This window comes from Lygodium microphyllum, chromosome 19 (assembly GCF_053477565.2).
Source record: "Lygodium microphyllum isolate KBCC chromosome 19, Lygodium_microphyllum_v1.1.10, whole genome shotgun sequence".
Classification (NCBI taxonomy): domain Eukaryota; kingdom Viridiplantae; phylum Streptophyta; class Polypodiopsida; order Schizaeales; family Lygodiaceae; genus Lygodium; species Lygodium microphyllum.
This window is the reverse complement of record NC_141153.1, coordinates 113746392-113762932: the sequence shown is the minus strand read 5'-3', so window position 1 is coordinate 113762932 and position 16541 is coordinate 113746392. Positions and strand designations below refer to the sequence as shown.

The 16541-nt window shown below is 39.2% G+C and overlaps 1 protein-coding gene across 1 annotated transcript; it reads right to left on the bottom strand.

The window, feature by feature from the left end:
• Nucleotides 1-11927: 11927 nt before the first annotated feature.
• LOC148020283 (uncharacterized) lies at nt 11928-15859 on the bottom strand. The gene is made up of 2 exons (XM_087700613.1): nt 15689-15859; nt 11928-15510 (listed from the first exon to the last, which is right to left on the bottom strand). Exons 1-2 carry the CDS (start codon nt 15775-15777, stop codon nt 13860-13862), a joined length of 1740 nt encoding a protein of 579 aa, XP_087556739.1. The 5' UTR covers nt 15778-15859; the 3' UTR covers nt 11928-13859.
• Between the last annotated feature and the right edge of the window lie 682 nt (nt 15860-16541).

The following is a 16541-nucleotide window of genomic DNA, read 5'->3' as shown; positions in this document are numbered from 1 at the left end:
ATGTCCCGAATATCACCAAGAATCTAGTTTCTATTGCTCAAATGGTTGAACAGGGCTTGCAGGTCAGATTTAATCCTCATGGATGCTTTGTTGAGGATATGAAAAATAAAGGTCGCTTGATAGCAAAAGAAAAGAAGAAGGGCAAAATGTTTACATTGGATACAGACATGTCTGAATTTAGTGCAGCAATGTTTGCACATGGGACCGGTATAGTTGCAGATATTGATATCTGGCATAAACGCATTGGTCATGTTAATGTACAGCGACTTAAATCAATGCAGGCCCAAAACATTGTTGCAAGATTGCCTAAATTCAAGGTTGCAGAAATGCATAAGGTATGTGAAGCCTGTCAGTTTGGAAAACAGGCAAGGAAACCATTTCCTAGACATGTTCAAGAGAGTAAGAACCCATTGGAATTAATCCACTCTGATGTGTGGACTACTAAAGCTGCATCTCTTGGAGGCTGTCATTATTTTGTCACTTTTATTGATGACTATAGCAGAAAAGTTTGGGTGTATTTTATGAAAAAGAAAAGTGAAGTTTTTGGGCATTTAAAAACTCTTAAAGCTATGGTTGAAAAAGAAACAGGCCTGCAAATAAAATCCCTAAGGTCAGATAGAGGGGGAGAGTACCTCTCAAATGAGTTTGCAAGGTTCTTGCAAGAGCATGGCATAAAGCAGCAATATTCATGCAGTCATACCCCACAACAAAATGGAATTGCAGAAAGGAAAAACAAGCATATTGGAGAGATATCTCGTGCTATGCTCAACGAAAAAGACTTGCCAGATTTTTACTGGACTGAAGCAGTTGCTACAGCAGTCTATATAATGAACAGGACTCCCACTGCAGCAATACATGGGATGACTCCAGAGGAGAGGTATACTGGTAGGAAACCAGATATTTCTCATTTGAAAATTTTTGGTTGCATTGCCTATGTACATGTGCCAGATGAGTTGAGATCCAAGTTGGATCCAAAAGCTGAGAAGTGCATCTTTATTGGTTACTCTCTGCAGCAAAAAGGGTATAGATGCTATAACCCTTCTACTCGTAAGTTTACAGTGAGCAGAGATGTTGTTTTTGATGAGATGAGTGATTGGTATAAACCAATAAATATGATTGATGATGTAGATGCACAAAACGGTAATGCTGCACAGAATTCACAGCAGCAGTCACAAAATATTAGTGGACCTGGAGCGTCCTCTAGCAGTGGTTCACATTCTTCACCATGGACAGGCAAATTGAGATCAGGAGAATCTTCTCAAAGTAATGCAGATAGTGGTATTCAGGTATCACGAAAAGGAAAAGAGAAGGTAGATCAGCCCATGTTTGATGTGAATGCAGGTCACTCTTATGTGGATGGTGAATCCAATGGCTCAGAATAGAGCATTGATGATGAGTTGGGTATTCCTTCTATTGTTACACCTGGAGTAAGGAAGACCAGGGATGTTTTGAGAGCACCTGGGAGTGAACCTACTTTGTGTAGGTCTACCAGAGCTAGGTATCCTGTGGATAGGCTGAAATATGATGGATTTACAGCCATTCACTATGCATATATGGTCAAAGTGATACAGGAACCAGAACCCACTTCTTTTGAGCAAGCCATGGGAAAAGAAAAATGGGAGAAAGCCATGGATGAAGAAATGGATGCCTTGGAAGCAAATGCTACATGGGAATTGGTACCTTTGCCTAAAGGTAAGAATGCAATTGGTTGTAAGTGGGTTTATAATGTGAAGCACAATGCAGATGGTTCTGTGAATAGATACAAGGCAAGATTAGTAGTCAAGGGGTATGCACAAACATATGGCATTGATTATGAAGAAACATTCAGTCCGGTTGCAAGGATGGCAACCGTAAGAGCAGTCATTGCTATGGCTGCATCAAAGGAATGGTCTTTACATCAGATGGATGTAAAGAATGCCTTCTTGCATGGTGATTTGCAAGAAGATGTATATATGGAGCAGCCACCAGGTTATGTGCATGCTGTTCATCCTGAGTTTGTTTGCAAGTTGAAGAAAGCCTTGTATGGCTTGAAGCAAGCACCTAGAGCATAGTCTGACAAGATAGGACAGTATCTTGTCACTATTGGCTTTCAGATTTCCAAGGCAGATTTCTCACTTTATGTGAGAAAAACAGAGAAAGGTATTATGCTACTTGTCATTTATGTTGATGATTTGATTATGACAAGTGACAGTGATGAAGATATTCTTCATGTGAAAATGCTATTGAGGCAGAAGTTTGAGATGAAGGATTTGGGAGAGCTGCATTATTTCTTGGGCATTGAGGTGATTAGATCACCAAGTAGGATACAGCTCTTGCAGAGGCAGTATGGATTGGACATGCTGTCCAAATATGGAATGACAGGCTGTAAGTCTATTTCAGTTCCTTTGGAGCAGAATGTGAAGCTGAGCACAGATGCAGGTGAGCTTCTGGAAGACCCTACTATGTACAGACGCATAGTAGGAAGTTTGATTTATATGACTATTACCAGGCCAGATTTGAGCTATGCTGTTGGATTGGTAAGTCAGTTTATGCAGGCTCTAAGGAAATCGCATTTGGATGCGGCTAGACGCATACTTAGGTATGTGAAGTCCACATTGCAGTATGGACTATTTTATGAGACTGGGGTTCAGATACAGCTGCATGGATACACTGATGCTGATTGGGCTGGTAGTATTTCTGATAGACGATCTACCAGTGGATATGTGTTCTCTTTTGGGAGTGCTGCAGTCACTTGGAGCAGTAAGAAACAGCCTACAGTTGCCTTGTCGAGCACAGAGGCCGAGTACAGGGGTGCGGCAATGGCTGCATGTGAGGTAGCTTGGTTGCATAAGCTACTTTATGATATGTATCAGCCTACAGATGGACCAGTTGTCATTTATTGTGACAACATAGCAGTATACACTTGGCAAATAACCCAGTCTATCATGCTAGAACAAAGCACATTGAGGTGCATTATCACTATGTGCGGGAGAGGGTTTTACTAGGTCTTATTGATCTAGTTTATGTCAGCACAGAGGATCAGGTAGCTGATATATTTACGAAGGCATTGGGCGCAGAGAAGCTGTGCAAGTTCAGAGACCTGCTTGGTGTGCAAGAATTGGGATTGAGCTCGAGGGGGAGTGTTGAGATATCGAGCTCCACTCGTGATATGCCAGGGTGACAGTTGTGCATTTATGTCACCGACTTGTCAGTTGTAGATGCGGTTGGTACACCACCCATGAATAATAGCTAGATGACAGCTATCCTTATCTACTCTAGTTCGTGGCTCAGTTAGTATGCCACCTTAGTTAGTTGTCTTTGGTTTGAGACCCATATATAGGGTTTTTCTATTTCTTTGTATGAGACTTCTTTTTGGCTTACACAACTAAGAAGAGGAAAACTGTTTTCAGCCTCGACCTTTGTGTGTATTCCCCCATTGTGCAAGCAAGAAAGCTACAAGTGAGACTCCTTCCTTCTCTCCCACAATCTTGACAAGCAGTCTATTTGGTTAACAGGACGCCGTGCTTGACCTTGGATGGTATTACACCCCATGAGGCATGGAGTGGCATGCAACCCTCCTATGATTACTTGAGGATATTTGGGTGCCAAGCATCTGTACGTATGCCACATGAGCCTATGTCACGTAGATGTATCCTCCTTGTTATGGAGATGGTGACTTTAAGGCCTACAAATTATGGGATTTTGATACCCAGCAGGTCATACGCAGCCATCATGTTGTCTTCTATGAGACGCAAACACCTCTTAGCCCTCTTGATGAGAGTTCAGTACACTTTATGGGGCTGATTTTACAGCAGCTCTACAGTGCCATTACAGCAATCTGTTTATGCTAAAAATGAGGCACTTATTAGCCCAGATGACGTAGCTATGCATAGCAGTCAGGGTCAGGATGTTGGTAGTCAGTTGCTAGACCCCTTATAGGCTCATGAGAGCCATTTTCTTGTAGTTTTGCAGGCTAGACAGCTAGCCATATGTCAGTCTTCCGCTTCGTTGAGGCCACATGTAGTCTTGAGACCCCGTTGAACGAGTGTCCGGGATGTTGGGCCTCTTTCAGTGATTGACTCTGGAGAGTTTGAATGCTCTCCGCTGTCTTATATGCACCACCCTGATGCTATGCACGACTCTAATGCTTTACAGCCGTGCACTAATGAGTTGTGCTTGCTTCATGAGAAGCATTCTTGGATTTCTCCGTTGTATGGAGTTGCAGGATCGCTTATCTCTTGGATGTCATGGACTCAGGGATGCTTGACTCTTCTTCTGCAGAGGTTCTCGACACTTCTTGCACAACTCGCTTTCCGATTTGGCATTGGGTGAGATGTTATGATTCCTCACCTTGTCTTTTTTTTTCTTTTCTTTGTTTTCACTCCCTAGCCACATTGGCCTTTTAGTGGGAGGTTGTTGGGGTAAAAGGCCTCTGGGCTGTTGAGTGTTGAAATGACCTATTTTTTGGCTGATTTTTGTTGTTTTTGAGAGCTAAATGGTTGATTTTATGAGATGATTGATTGGTTTGGAAGTGGTTTGAGAGTGTTTTGGATAGGTTGGAATGGTTTTATTAAGCTCATGGTGTTTATTAGTAGAGACGTGAAGTTCTGTTGATGTTCTGAAATATTCTATTTGGTCCTGATAGCTTTTGTTTTGTTCTGTTTTCTCTCTGTATGGAAGGATGGAGTATTGATTGATAGGGTTTGAGATTGTTTGAAAGATTATTGAGTGATTTTTGATGGTTTGGAATGGTTTTGGTATGAGTTATGTGGTTTTGATGCTTTCTGTTGACCCTCTGTAACTCTCTATTGAGCTTCTGTGAGCCTCTGTAGACCTTCGGTATGCTTCTGTACGTGTTCTATTGGATGAGAGTGTAGCTTGGGAAAGTTTTCTAGCCTTAGAAAGAGGTGAATACAAGTGCAAAAGAGCTAAAAGAAGTCAAAGAAGTAGCTGCTGAAGACTCAAGTAAAGACTGGAGTGAAGTGACAGTGGTAAGCTATGAAAAGACACTGTAGTGGCTCTGGTGCCTCTTCATATCAGGCATACCTCTTGGGAGGTGCATCCACGACCTAAGAAGGATTATTGAGGGTTATTATTGAGTGATTGTAGTAAGGATATGATGTACTATTGATGGAGAGAGAGAGAGAGAGAGTCAGAGATAGCCAATTCTATCAAAACAGTGTAATTGTATATGAGAGATTGAGAGAGAAGACTATGAAGATATTGAAGATGAATACTATGTGATGTATTTCCATTCAAAGATGGTGTATTCCTTTTCTTTCTTTGTTATATTGATGGATTTTGTGAAGATGTTGAAGAATATGGTTGATTCTATCAAATCTGTGGGAGATATACATGATGCTACATGAAGATTTGTTGTGCCTGGTGTTCTTTTCTTCATTGTGATCATATAAAACCTAATAAAAAAAAGCTTGTTGATGTTACAAGATAGATTTTCTTGCAAGAGAATTCCCTTTTCCTTGGTGTTCCTCTTGGGGCTCCATGGGCCTACACATGTATACTGTGACCGCCCATTCTTTATTCATATATAATATGATAGTGCAATAAGGCTGTCAATTCAGTTGGACAGCACCTACATTGTGTGTGCTCTTCTCTCCCGCATCTTTCTCTTCTCCTTCTCCACTGCCATTGCATCCCCTTCACTATACTCCTCATGTAACCTCTGCACACTACGTCCTCTATACATTTAGTGAGGCCTTGTGACAGCCTCTAGCTTTGTATGGTTGGTGGTTCTTTCCATGTCTAAACTTAGCAAGGTTCTACTCATAATAGCCTTTGTATACTCAGTGTCTTTATTGGTTGTGATTGAGGCGGGGTGTTGAGAAATGTGCAATCACATCCATCATAGCCTCTTTGTAAGGAACAAACAAGGCAAAGAAACACATTGCAAATAAAGCCTTAGACTAGTTCATGTACGCATGGTTTATTAAAACCACAGTTGGTGAATACTACTACGGTCACTTTCCACCTTTCCTCACCTACCAATACCACCTGCTGTAAGCCTATAAAAGGCACTCATTCCCACACTCAATCAATCAGTCATTCTCATCAATTGTACTTGCATTATGCTTGGATAATATCAGTTGATCTTCTTTGGCAATGCTTATGCCTCATTATGATTGTCTATTTGCTCATCAGTGATCCTCCTTAGCATCCATCCTCAATATTTTAACAATTCACAGTCTTACCATAATAATGACATGTCATCCAATCTTTGTTGTCGAAGTTGAATCCTCAGTCTCGGCCTTTTTCTCTCCAGTACCTCCTTTGGTGTATAAGAGATTTTCCCTAGATGATGGAATACCATCTTTTGCATTCTTGTTCTTTTGTTTATTCTCTTCATCAAGAAGAGAATGCTCAATAACTTTTGTGTGATAGAGGTACATTACTGAGAGTAGAGACAAGATTTTCATAAGGATCCTAGTTTACACTAGCAAGGAGTACAGCAATGGCTTTATCTTCATGTTTTTTTTTTCAAAGTGGCAAGTTGAGTTTTTAGACTTTTGAATTTGTTAATATGCATAGTCATTGAAGTGTTGGTTTTTTATGTCAAGCTTATAGAATTGCATTAACAACTCGACCTTAGAGTTTTTGGCTTGACTTCCAAGGATTTCTGTCAAGCTCATCCCAATGCTTCTTAGCATCTCTAATGCCAGAGATATGATGTAATACATCATCATATAGTTCCCAAGCAATGATGCCTAGAGCCTTGTTGTTCATATTTTTCCACTCCTTTGTCTTGAGATGGTCTTCTTCAAGGAACCCGTCTTCATCATCTTCCTTCTTGCTATCTACATCATCCTCAAACAGATCCCACAAGTCCTTCCGTATAAGGTGATACATGGTATTCTCCTTCTAGGCATGAGAGCCTTCTCCATTGAACGTGGCTATTTGCTCAAGTTCAGACATTTTGAAGGTCTTACCACGAGTATACTCAGGCAGTGTCTATTCTTTTACAATGAGATTGAAACTTACAAGAGATTTAATCAGTTAGATATTCCACATTAAAAATCTTCATGTTTGTCATTGCAAGAACTAAAGTAAAACCAGCAAATGAATTGTTCTTGGATGTGACAAGAAACTCAGGTGCCAAGAAGCACTAGGTTAGTATCAAGAGATACTATCTTGATTTCAGGCTTGATGTTTGCCTGATTTTATGTAGTCTTCTTGATCTTCAAGTGAACTACTTGAATTCAGGTGGGTTGCTCCAGATCTTCTTCTTGAAGGTTTATACTTTCTGCTTTAGAAATGAGAGAAGGAGGCTTCGATTGACTTAAAAAATAGGAAAAATGAAGTGGAAAGGAGCTTGAAGAGTACTTGGCTATGACTGATTAGAGTTTTTAAAATAGGGGTCTAATTCTTTGGTTGGGACAGCTTGTACAATGGATCCTTTGAGAAACCCTTTTAGTGGGAGATAGCTTAGGTATGGCTCTTTAAAAGACCTATGGTTGCAGGGCAGATCGCACAGCACAGAGGACAAATCGTCGTACGGACAGTAAACGACGCGATTCTAAATAGCCAACTTGAAATTTGACAATTTGAGCTCTGGAGTGGCCAATATCAAGGTCTTATGTGATATAGAGTAGCAGCTTGAGTCAGAGAAAAAATCCCTAGAAGGAAGTAAGTTGAGATATGCTCTAGTTTGAGAGATCCAAAAGCTCAAAGTCAGGTAGGTGTTGGCTATGGCTGCCACAAGGTCAAGTGGAGATGGAAGTGAGAAATGAAACCATGAGCTAGATTTGAGCTAACCTTAGGGTAAGAGGAGGAACTGATAGAGCAAAGAAGGAAGTTATGCCATGCTCAGTTGAACTCTGATACCATGTTAAAAGCACATATCTAGAGCATGGTAGGAGCTATGGTGGATGGAAGATGAAGGCTAGATTCATGTTGACATAGACAATGAGTAGACAACTATTACACAAGTGAATTAGGTTCCAAGATGGAAGCTTGGATTCATAAACACAATCTTGTGTAATGGACTGACAATGACAATGACACTAACTAAAATAGAAAAGCATCATGATATTGCATTACTCATTTTGAAAGTACAATTCTTTATAGTAGTTGGGTTGTCCCACTCTCCTCACTGTGCATATGGGATTCAAGGCATCTCTTCTTGGAGCATATATCATTTGTCATTTCTCAATAGTTCATGCAATGATCTCCAAAAAATACTTTACAAGCAAGAAGCCCGATATGTTACACTTAAAATTGTTTGATTGTATTACATATATTTATGTATTAGATAAGATGCAAAAGAAACTTGATCCAAATACTGAAAAATGTATTTTCATTGGATACTCTTTACAACAAAAGGGGTATTACTATTATAACCTTGTCACAGATGAATTTAAAGTGAGCAAGAATGTTATTTTTTATGAGATGAGCAATTAGCATGCATCTAATGGTGATGTATTGGATAATAATCATGATCATGATAGACGTGTGCAAAAAGAAAAGCAAGAACTATAGAGCCTTAGTAGACCAAAAGCATCATCTGGTACTAGATCTACAGTTAGCCCTTGGTCTAGGAGACTACGGAGCAGTCCCACCTCTTCAAGTGCATCTACTAATATTGTAGGTAAAGACAAATGAAAGAAAAATGTGACAAATAATGATGTATTTGCTAGTCATTTGGGGTTTGATGGAGATTCATATGGTTCAGAGAGTTTGGATTACGACCTTGGTACACACTCAATCAGGACACCAATTTTACAAAGAGTACATGATAATGTAAAGACTCCACTGAGTGATCTAGTGGTACACAGATCTAGCAAGGTCAAAATATCATATTAAAAGATCTAGTTTTAAAGGTTATGCAACTCACCATTATACTTATATGGTAAAGATGATTGAGGATATTAAGCATACTTATTTTAAGAATGTTGTTGGTCATGCTCATTGGGATGTAGCAATGGATGAGGAGATTGTTGCATTAGAGACCAACAAGACTTGAGATACAATACCATTGCCTAAGGATAAGAAAGCTATTGACTATAAGTGGGTCAAAAAAATTAAGCATAATATAGATGGTTATGCTAGTAGAAATAAGATTAGAATGGTTACAAAAGGCTATGCTCAAATATGCAACAAAAATTATGAAGAGACATTTAGTCCAATTGCCAGGATGGTAAGTGTTAAATGTGTGATTACTTTGGCAACACCAAAGGTTAGAGTTTGCAACAAATGGATGTAAATAATACATTCTTACATGGTAAATTACAAGAGGTGTATATGGAGTAGCCAACAAGTTATGACGATTTAGAGCATCCCACATGTATGTAAGTTAAAGAATGTGTTTTATAGACTGAAGCAAATACCTAGATCATGGTTTGACAATATCGGAGACTATCTTGTCAACAATAGCTTTTATGTTTCTAAGGATGATTACTCACTTTAAGTGAGAAAGGGAGATACAAGTTTGGTTATCATAGTCATCCATGTGGATTACCTGATTATTACAAGTAATAGTAATAATGGAATTGTTGAAGTCAATGACTTTTTGAAAAAAAAAATTGAGATGAAGGATTTGGGTGAGCCAAGGTACTCTTTTGGTATTGAGATCATCATATGTGATGATGGCATATGGCTATCCCAAAGGCAGTATAGCTTGGATATATTGTCCAAGTATGGTATGATAGCTTGTAAACCTCTTTCAATGTCGTTGGAGCAAAATGTAAAGTTAAGTGCTGATATTGGAGATGAGATAAAAGACCCTACTATGTTCAAGAGGATAGAAGGGAGTTTGATTTACATAAATATCACAAGGCCAAACTTAAGCTATATTATTAACTATGTCAATCAATTTATACAGATACTTAGAAAACCTCATTTAAATACAGTTAGACACATATTGAGATATGTACAGTCCACTTCAGATTATGGCATTTTTTATGAGACAAGTAAGGCTATACATGTGTTTAGATACATAGATGCAAATTGGGCTAGTAGTATGTTTGATAGAAGATCTACTAGCAAATTTATGTTTTCCCTTAATAATACAGCAATTACGTGAAGCAATAAAAAGCAACCTGCATTTGCTTTATCGAGTACAGAGACCAAGTGCAAAGCTACTACTCTGATAGTATATGAGATAATATAACTATAAAAGTTATTAGGTGATTTGGATGTACAAGTAGATGGTCCAATTATCATTCATTGTGACAATATGAGTAGCATACAATTGGCTAGAAACCCTATATTCCATGCTAAGACAAAGCACATTGAAGTGTATTACCACTTTGTGTGAGAAAATACTTGCAAGTGAGATTGACTTGACATATATCAATACACAAGATCAGATAGCTGATATTTTTAAATGAAGACATTGAGTAAAGAGAAGCTTCAAAAGTTTCAAAGCTTACTTCAAGTTGAAGAGATATAATTGAGCTTGAGGAAAAGTGTTGAGATATCAAGCTCAACACATACAAACATTAATGATGAACCGCCTACTTAGATAGGTCCACACGTCTACACTAGCACATCAATGATTATCATGACACTTACATTATCACTAACTTATCACTTATTATATTTGGTTTGTTACACCTATCTACAACTAACATAGTTCTAACATCGATCGATTAGTATAGTTTGTTATGCATTGTTTAACTCCTTCATTTATGTTGTATCTTATCTATACTTTGTGTACATTGAAAAGTGTATATAAGAAAAAAAAAACCAACAAGAAAACATGTTGCCCTACATCTTTCTTTATGTGTTGTTGAGTGAGCTTCTCCTTGTGTGTATAGGATTGCATTCGACGCAACAGCTTAAGTCCGTTCCCCCACAATACAATTTGCACATACAAGGAAAGAGAGAGAGTTGTATCTTCGTTTGATACCTCAAAGGCATATAAACATATCAAGATTTTAGTTATAATCCACTTCAAAATGCCATTGGCACAAAATGAAAATCCACTTCACGGTGCCATTTGCACATAAGGACCCAATTGTGTTACTAAATATGTTATGACTCAAAAAACTTGATGTTTAGGCTTTCTATACTCCTCTATAACGGCTTTGCCACCTCAATAAATTCCCCATTTTCCCTCCTTAGCCACCTTCATCTTGGTCATTCTTTGAGTTGTACTCATATAAGTTCAAACATTTCAATCACTTAAATGTTTGGACTTTGACTTACACGTTCCCAAACTCCAAAGTGAGTTGATTCTTCCCTCTCATGGTGATTTCCCATGGTATCAACCAATCAAGACCCCCTAAACATGCATGAAATGCAATCTTCTTTTACAATGTAGCTTCATTAACTACTAATAAAATTGTCTCTATCATATCTTACTTATCTACTTTTTGTTTCAATGTCCTTATTGTACCATCTCTTGCACTTTCATTATCATTTCCTTAACTTCATCCTCAATCTTCTTATTAGCTATACCCACCTTAATGTCAAGTTTCCCTTTAGTTCCACAAAGTGCATAAGGGCTTCGTCAACTCAACCTTTCAAAACCACATTTTATACTTTGCAAACTCACTAATGTAGGTATCCTCCCCTAACTTGGCTCTCTATTTGTCTTGGGTAGTGATGCGACAAACACTAAGAAAGTCTTTGAGTTCATCACATTATTAGAGCAAGAGCTGGAGTCTAAACCCCACCCTTGGGTGGTATCCTTACCTCATAGAGAGAGATTGTGAGGAAGAGCAGAAACTGTCATTGCAAGTACACACAACCCTCATCATTGTCAACATTTTATATACCACTTTGAAGCTGCTACCGAGCATCATGCAATTCCCCTAGCAATCCAATTGACATTTGAAATGTATTACTTCAGACATGGTGTCCAAAACAAGCACAAAGGTGTTCATATTGAAGTCCGCCAACCAAAAAAGTAAAAGTTACTCCAATAAAGGACCTGAAACCACAGTTTGGATCTCATAAAAAAGAGTTGTGACAGTCAATCACAAATTAGAGATATAAAAAATTTGCACTAAAGCAATAATGCTAATCTATGTTACCCTCTTAAAACTAAACATGGACCAGCTTACACACGATCCTGGATGTACATGTCAAATTCTTTACTGAAGCAAATAAATGTCCTCTCCTTAAAAGTGATAAGCTTGAAATACAGCCTTCCGCCATCATAGTGGAATTAAAGCATTGGTGCTTTATGGCTCTACTGACTTTTTGATAAAGCCAACACGACAATGGTGCACCAAGTCAAACCCAATAATGGATGCGAGGCAAAGTAGTAAAACCACGTCATAAGACCGTCCTCCAAGCAACTCTAAAACCTTCCCAACATTGAAAGACCTAGCTACTCTCCATTGGCCCAGCCCCCAATGTAGTACATAACCAAAAGAAGTTGTGGAGTACTGTTGCAATACATCCAAAAGAGAGTCCAGATGCAATTGGGTCAGTACTATCATATCAATATGCAGATATGCTATCAAACTTAGGCCAGTCTTGTGAACTACATACCAATGAAAAGATGAGTAAACTCTCTTTGAAAGTGATGATCTAAGACCACCAGCGTTAAACATGCAGCTAAAAAGAGCATATTTTAACCCCCTTCCACCATAGATACTTTACTAGGTTAGGCTTCAGCAATTCACATCACCTTACGAACTAGGCCAGCACTAGTACTAACGTTTCTCATGATCATATTGTATTTTTGTTGTCTACAAGAATTTCATCAGGATCTTATCTGTCAATGGCTTGGGACCTGTTGTTAATGATGTTGAAATACCATTCTTTCATCATTGGATGGATGCCTTAGCCGTGGCCAGTGACACAATCTGCAGAATCTCATTTGTGCATCTGGATTCCAAGCTGGGATCATTTTAACTTCCTAGAGAGCCAGTAACTGGTTGGAGGCAGCACTCCTGCGCAAAGCAATCAGGTGGGGCTGATAGCCGTACTTTTCAATCACAGCATGCAAACCTCCACCATTTCTGTGCAGACCTGTTTCATAACCTTTGCAAACATAATGATCAACAGAGTTATTTTGATGTGATAAACCTTCATATGTGAATGGTCTAACCCAAGTTGGTATGGCAATGTGTTTTCGTTTGTTACACCTGTACTCCTAGGAGTACAGGGGAGGGATAAACACTTGACATTTTGGCGTGCAGCTCACTAGTAGTCCCATAAGACCATGGAAAACATATGGTTCATCACATTTGCTGTATTATATCCTTACACTGTGAGAACGATTCCTAGGAGAAATAAAAGCTGCTCTTCAAGTACTCTGAATCTTTAACAGCTTCTAGAAGGATAATCTTTTACAAATGTTCTGAACTGCACTGAGTTAAATTGTGATAGAAAAACTAAAAGCTGTAAATGAATGGTCCGACCCCATGCCTCAGTTCGAGGGTCACATGTAACAAAAGAATCAGACCAAGCCCAAGTTTGTTCACTGACGTGAAATGTGATGTACACTTCTCTCTTTCCTTTATGAAGAAGCTGGTTGCCTCACTGCATCTGTTGGCTACTTGCTATAGATCTCATGGCCACATCCTGAGGTGAGCTTTTTCTTCTACTTGAAGTTATTAGTGGTTATCAATAAATGAGATGCTTTGGAGAATCTTTTAGCATAAGCCGATAGCTCTGGAACTCCTGAAACTTGTGAACAGGAATGTGCAAGTGTGAGATCAAAGAAAAGAAGCATGACGTAGGCCAAATATGGGAGCCTATCAACCACATGGCCAATAAAATCATAGTAGTAATAGCATATCAGCCATAATTGCTAGCTCATATAGCATGAGCTTGCCATAAAGCATGAGATAGTCGAATGAAGCAGCAAGGATGTGAGCAACATCAATGCACAAATCAACTTGCTGTTTCAGTTTCAGTAGCATGTACTAGCAAGATGTTTGGGCACTTGTTGCTTCACACTGAGGAAGTCAGAACATGGAAGCATATGGTTCTTGCAAACAACCCTTTCTGGCCATTTCTTTTAACAGTTTCCTGCTGTCTACTCCTTTACCCACCTTCTTCAAAGTTTTCAAAAAGGTAACCAGTCTGTCAGCATTGACGACAATCTTGTTATTCATAACATAATCAATCAATTTCAAAGCATGGTCTACTAATCCTGCATTGCTAAGTCCATCAAGGAGTGCATTGCACACATTTCTATTCATATAGCAGCCTTCTTTCATCAGTACGTCAAAAAGGTTAGAAGCTGCTTCCAGCTCTTGATTTTTGCAATACAAACAGATTAGGCCTTCATAAGTAACAGCACTAGGCTTGCACCCTTTTGCTTTCATTTCCCAAAACACCCGCTCGGCTTCCCTTATCCAGCCATTCCGGCAGTATCCAAACATCAAGGATGTATATGAGTAGGTATCTGGAGTGCAAATCTGCTTTTCCATTTTCTTAAAAAATGCCTCAGCCTTGGCCATGCTTCTTGTGCACAATGCATGGAGTATAGCATTGCAACCAACTGGGTCTACTTTGCGACCAGACTCTATGAAGGCATCCAGTATACAGATAGCTCTATCAACTTTGTCAGCCTTTGTAAGGCCTATCAGGAGAATCTTATCTGTTTCCAAGCTAGGGTCCACTCCTTCTCTTGACATGCTTTTGTAAAGCTTGATGGCCCTGTACACTGCACTTTGCTGACATAATGCATCAATAAGCATATTGTAAGTATCAATGTCAGGTTGACAACCTGAAGAGCGCATGCTGTGGAAAAGTTTGTAAGCTGTCACAAACCTTTGATCCTTGCAAAGGGCATCAATAAGCGCATTGTAAGTAGCAACAGAGGGTTTGTGACACTTAGCTATCATTTCTACCAGAAGCCTGTGTGCATGTGCACAGTTCCCAACTCTAGATAGACTCTGTATCAAGCAGTTGTAAATTTGCTCATCAGGAGAGCAGCCCACATTAATCATTTCATCAAAGAACTCACATGCTATAGTAACTTCTCCACTATTACAGAATCCATTAATGATAGCAGTAAATATCTCTTTATTTGCCTTCAGGCCCTCACCACACATCCTTTTGTATAACAGCAGGGCCACCCTAGGCCTCTTCACTCTGACTACATACTCGATCAAGTAAAGGTAATGTTCTGTGGCAGGGGAGCACTCAAAATCAGTCATTTTCATTAGGGTATCGATGGCTGGTTTAACTTGCCCAGCATTGCAATATCCCTGGATGATAATCTCAAATATATGAGGCGTGACCTCAAGACGGTTGTTGCGCATATCATCCAGGACATGCCAGACACTAATGAACATCTTCGCAGCACATAGTTTCTTGATGAGCACAATATAGGATGCGGGGGAGTGAGTATATCCTTCTTGCTCTGCAGCCCATTTGAAGATGGTAAGGGCGTTTTGCCCAAATTTCTGTCTGCTAATGACTTCTTCAACCAACTGAGGGTTTACCTTATCACGCGAAATGGTTCTAAGCGGGCCTTCAAAGTCTGCAAGAAGGCTGTCTCTTGGTAGAGGACCAGAGTCATCTTGAAGCAGATTATCTGGCAGTGTAAGATTTTCCAGAACATGTCCTTTTTCTTCATCCCATGATGTCAACCCAGTGCTTAAAGACCTGTAAAAATCCCACAGACCCATTTTACCTGTCTGGATCAAAGTTACAGAGAAGACAAAAAAACACTTAACACTTCAAGTCCTTACAGTAAACATCCAATGATGCACAAGGCACACCAAATTCCTCTCTCTCTCTCTCTCTCTCTCTACACAGGTGTGACTATAAACTAGGGGCAAACCTGGTCTGATGATCGCAGTGTAACTTGAGCATTCTGTGCTTATTCAAGCAAGTCCTGAACAGAGAAGCCAGCCTATACCCACTCGCCATGGTCAGGCGAGGCTACACAGACTTAACATACTTAATTTCGTGAGACAACGAGCGTGACAGTAAGAGGCATCAAAGAAAAGATACGAAAACCTTTCACTTTCACAATTGTGGAGAATAAAAATACACTTCAAATTTACAAGGGCTTCTTTGAAAAATACGTGAACGTATCTTCATGAACGCTAGCGAACCTTTAGTTCTTCTATTGCATTGATTATTGATTATATTACTAATATAAGGTCAAAAATTTCGAAGCTTACTTGGAGTTGTAGAGATATTGTTGAGCTTGAGGGGGGAGTGTTGAGATAGCAAGCTCAATACATGCAAACATTGATGATAGATTACTTGGTTAGATGGATCTGCATGTCTACACTTAGCATACCGATAGTCATTATGATCTTCATATGGCCATCACCTAGCTTATCACTTATTATATTTAGCTTGTTGCACCTACCTACAACTAGCATAATTATAGCGTAAATCGATTCATATAGTCAATTATACATTGTTTGACTTAGTAAGCCACTTTCCTTTATGTTGTATCATGTTTGTACTTTGTGTATGTTGTATTGTGTAAAAAAGAAGAAGAAAAAACCAACAAGAAAATATTTTGGTCTCCATCTCTCTTCTTGTATTCTTGAGTGAGCTTCCTCTTGTGTATATGGTGTGTGTTTGGCATAGTAACTCAAGTAAGTCCCCCCACCACCATACGATTCGTGACATAATGGTAATACTAAGGAAGGTTGAGTATATAGGAAAAAGATACA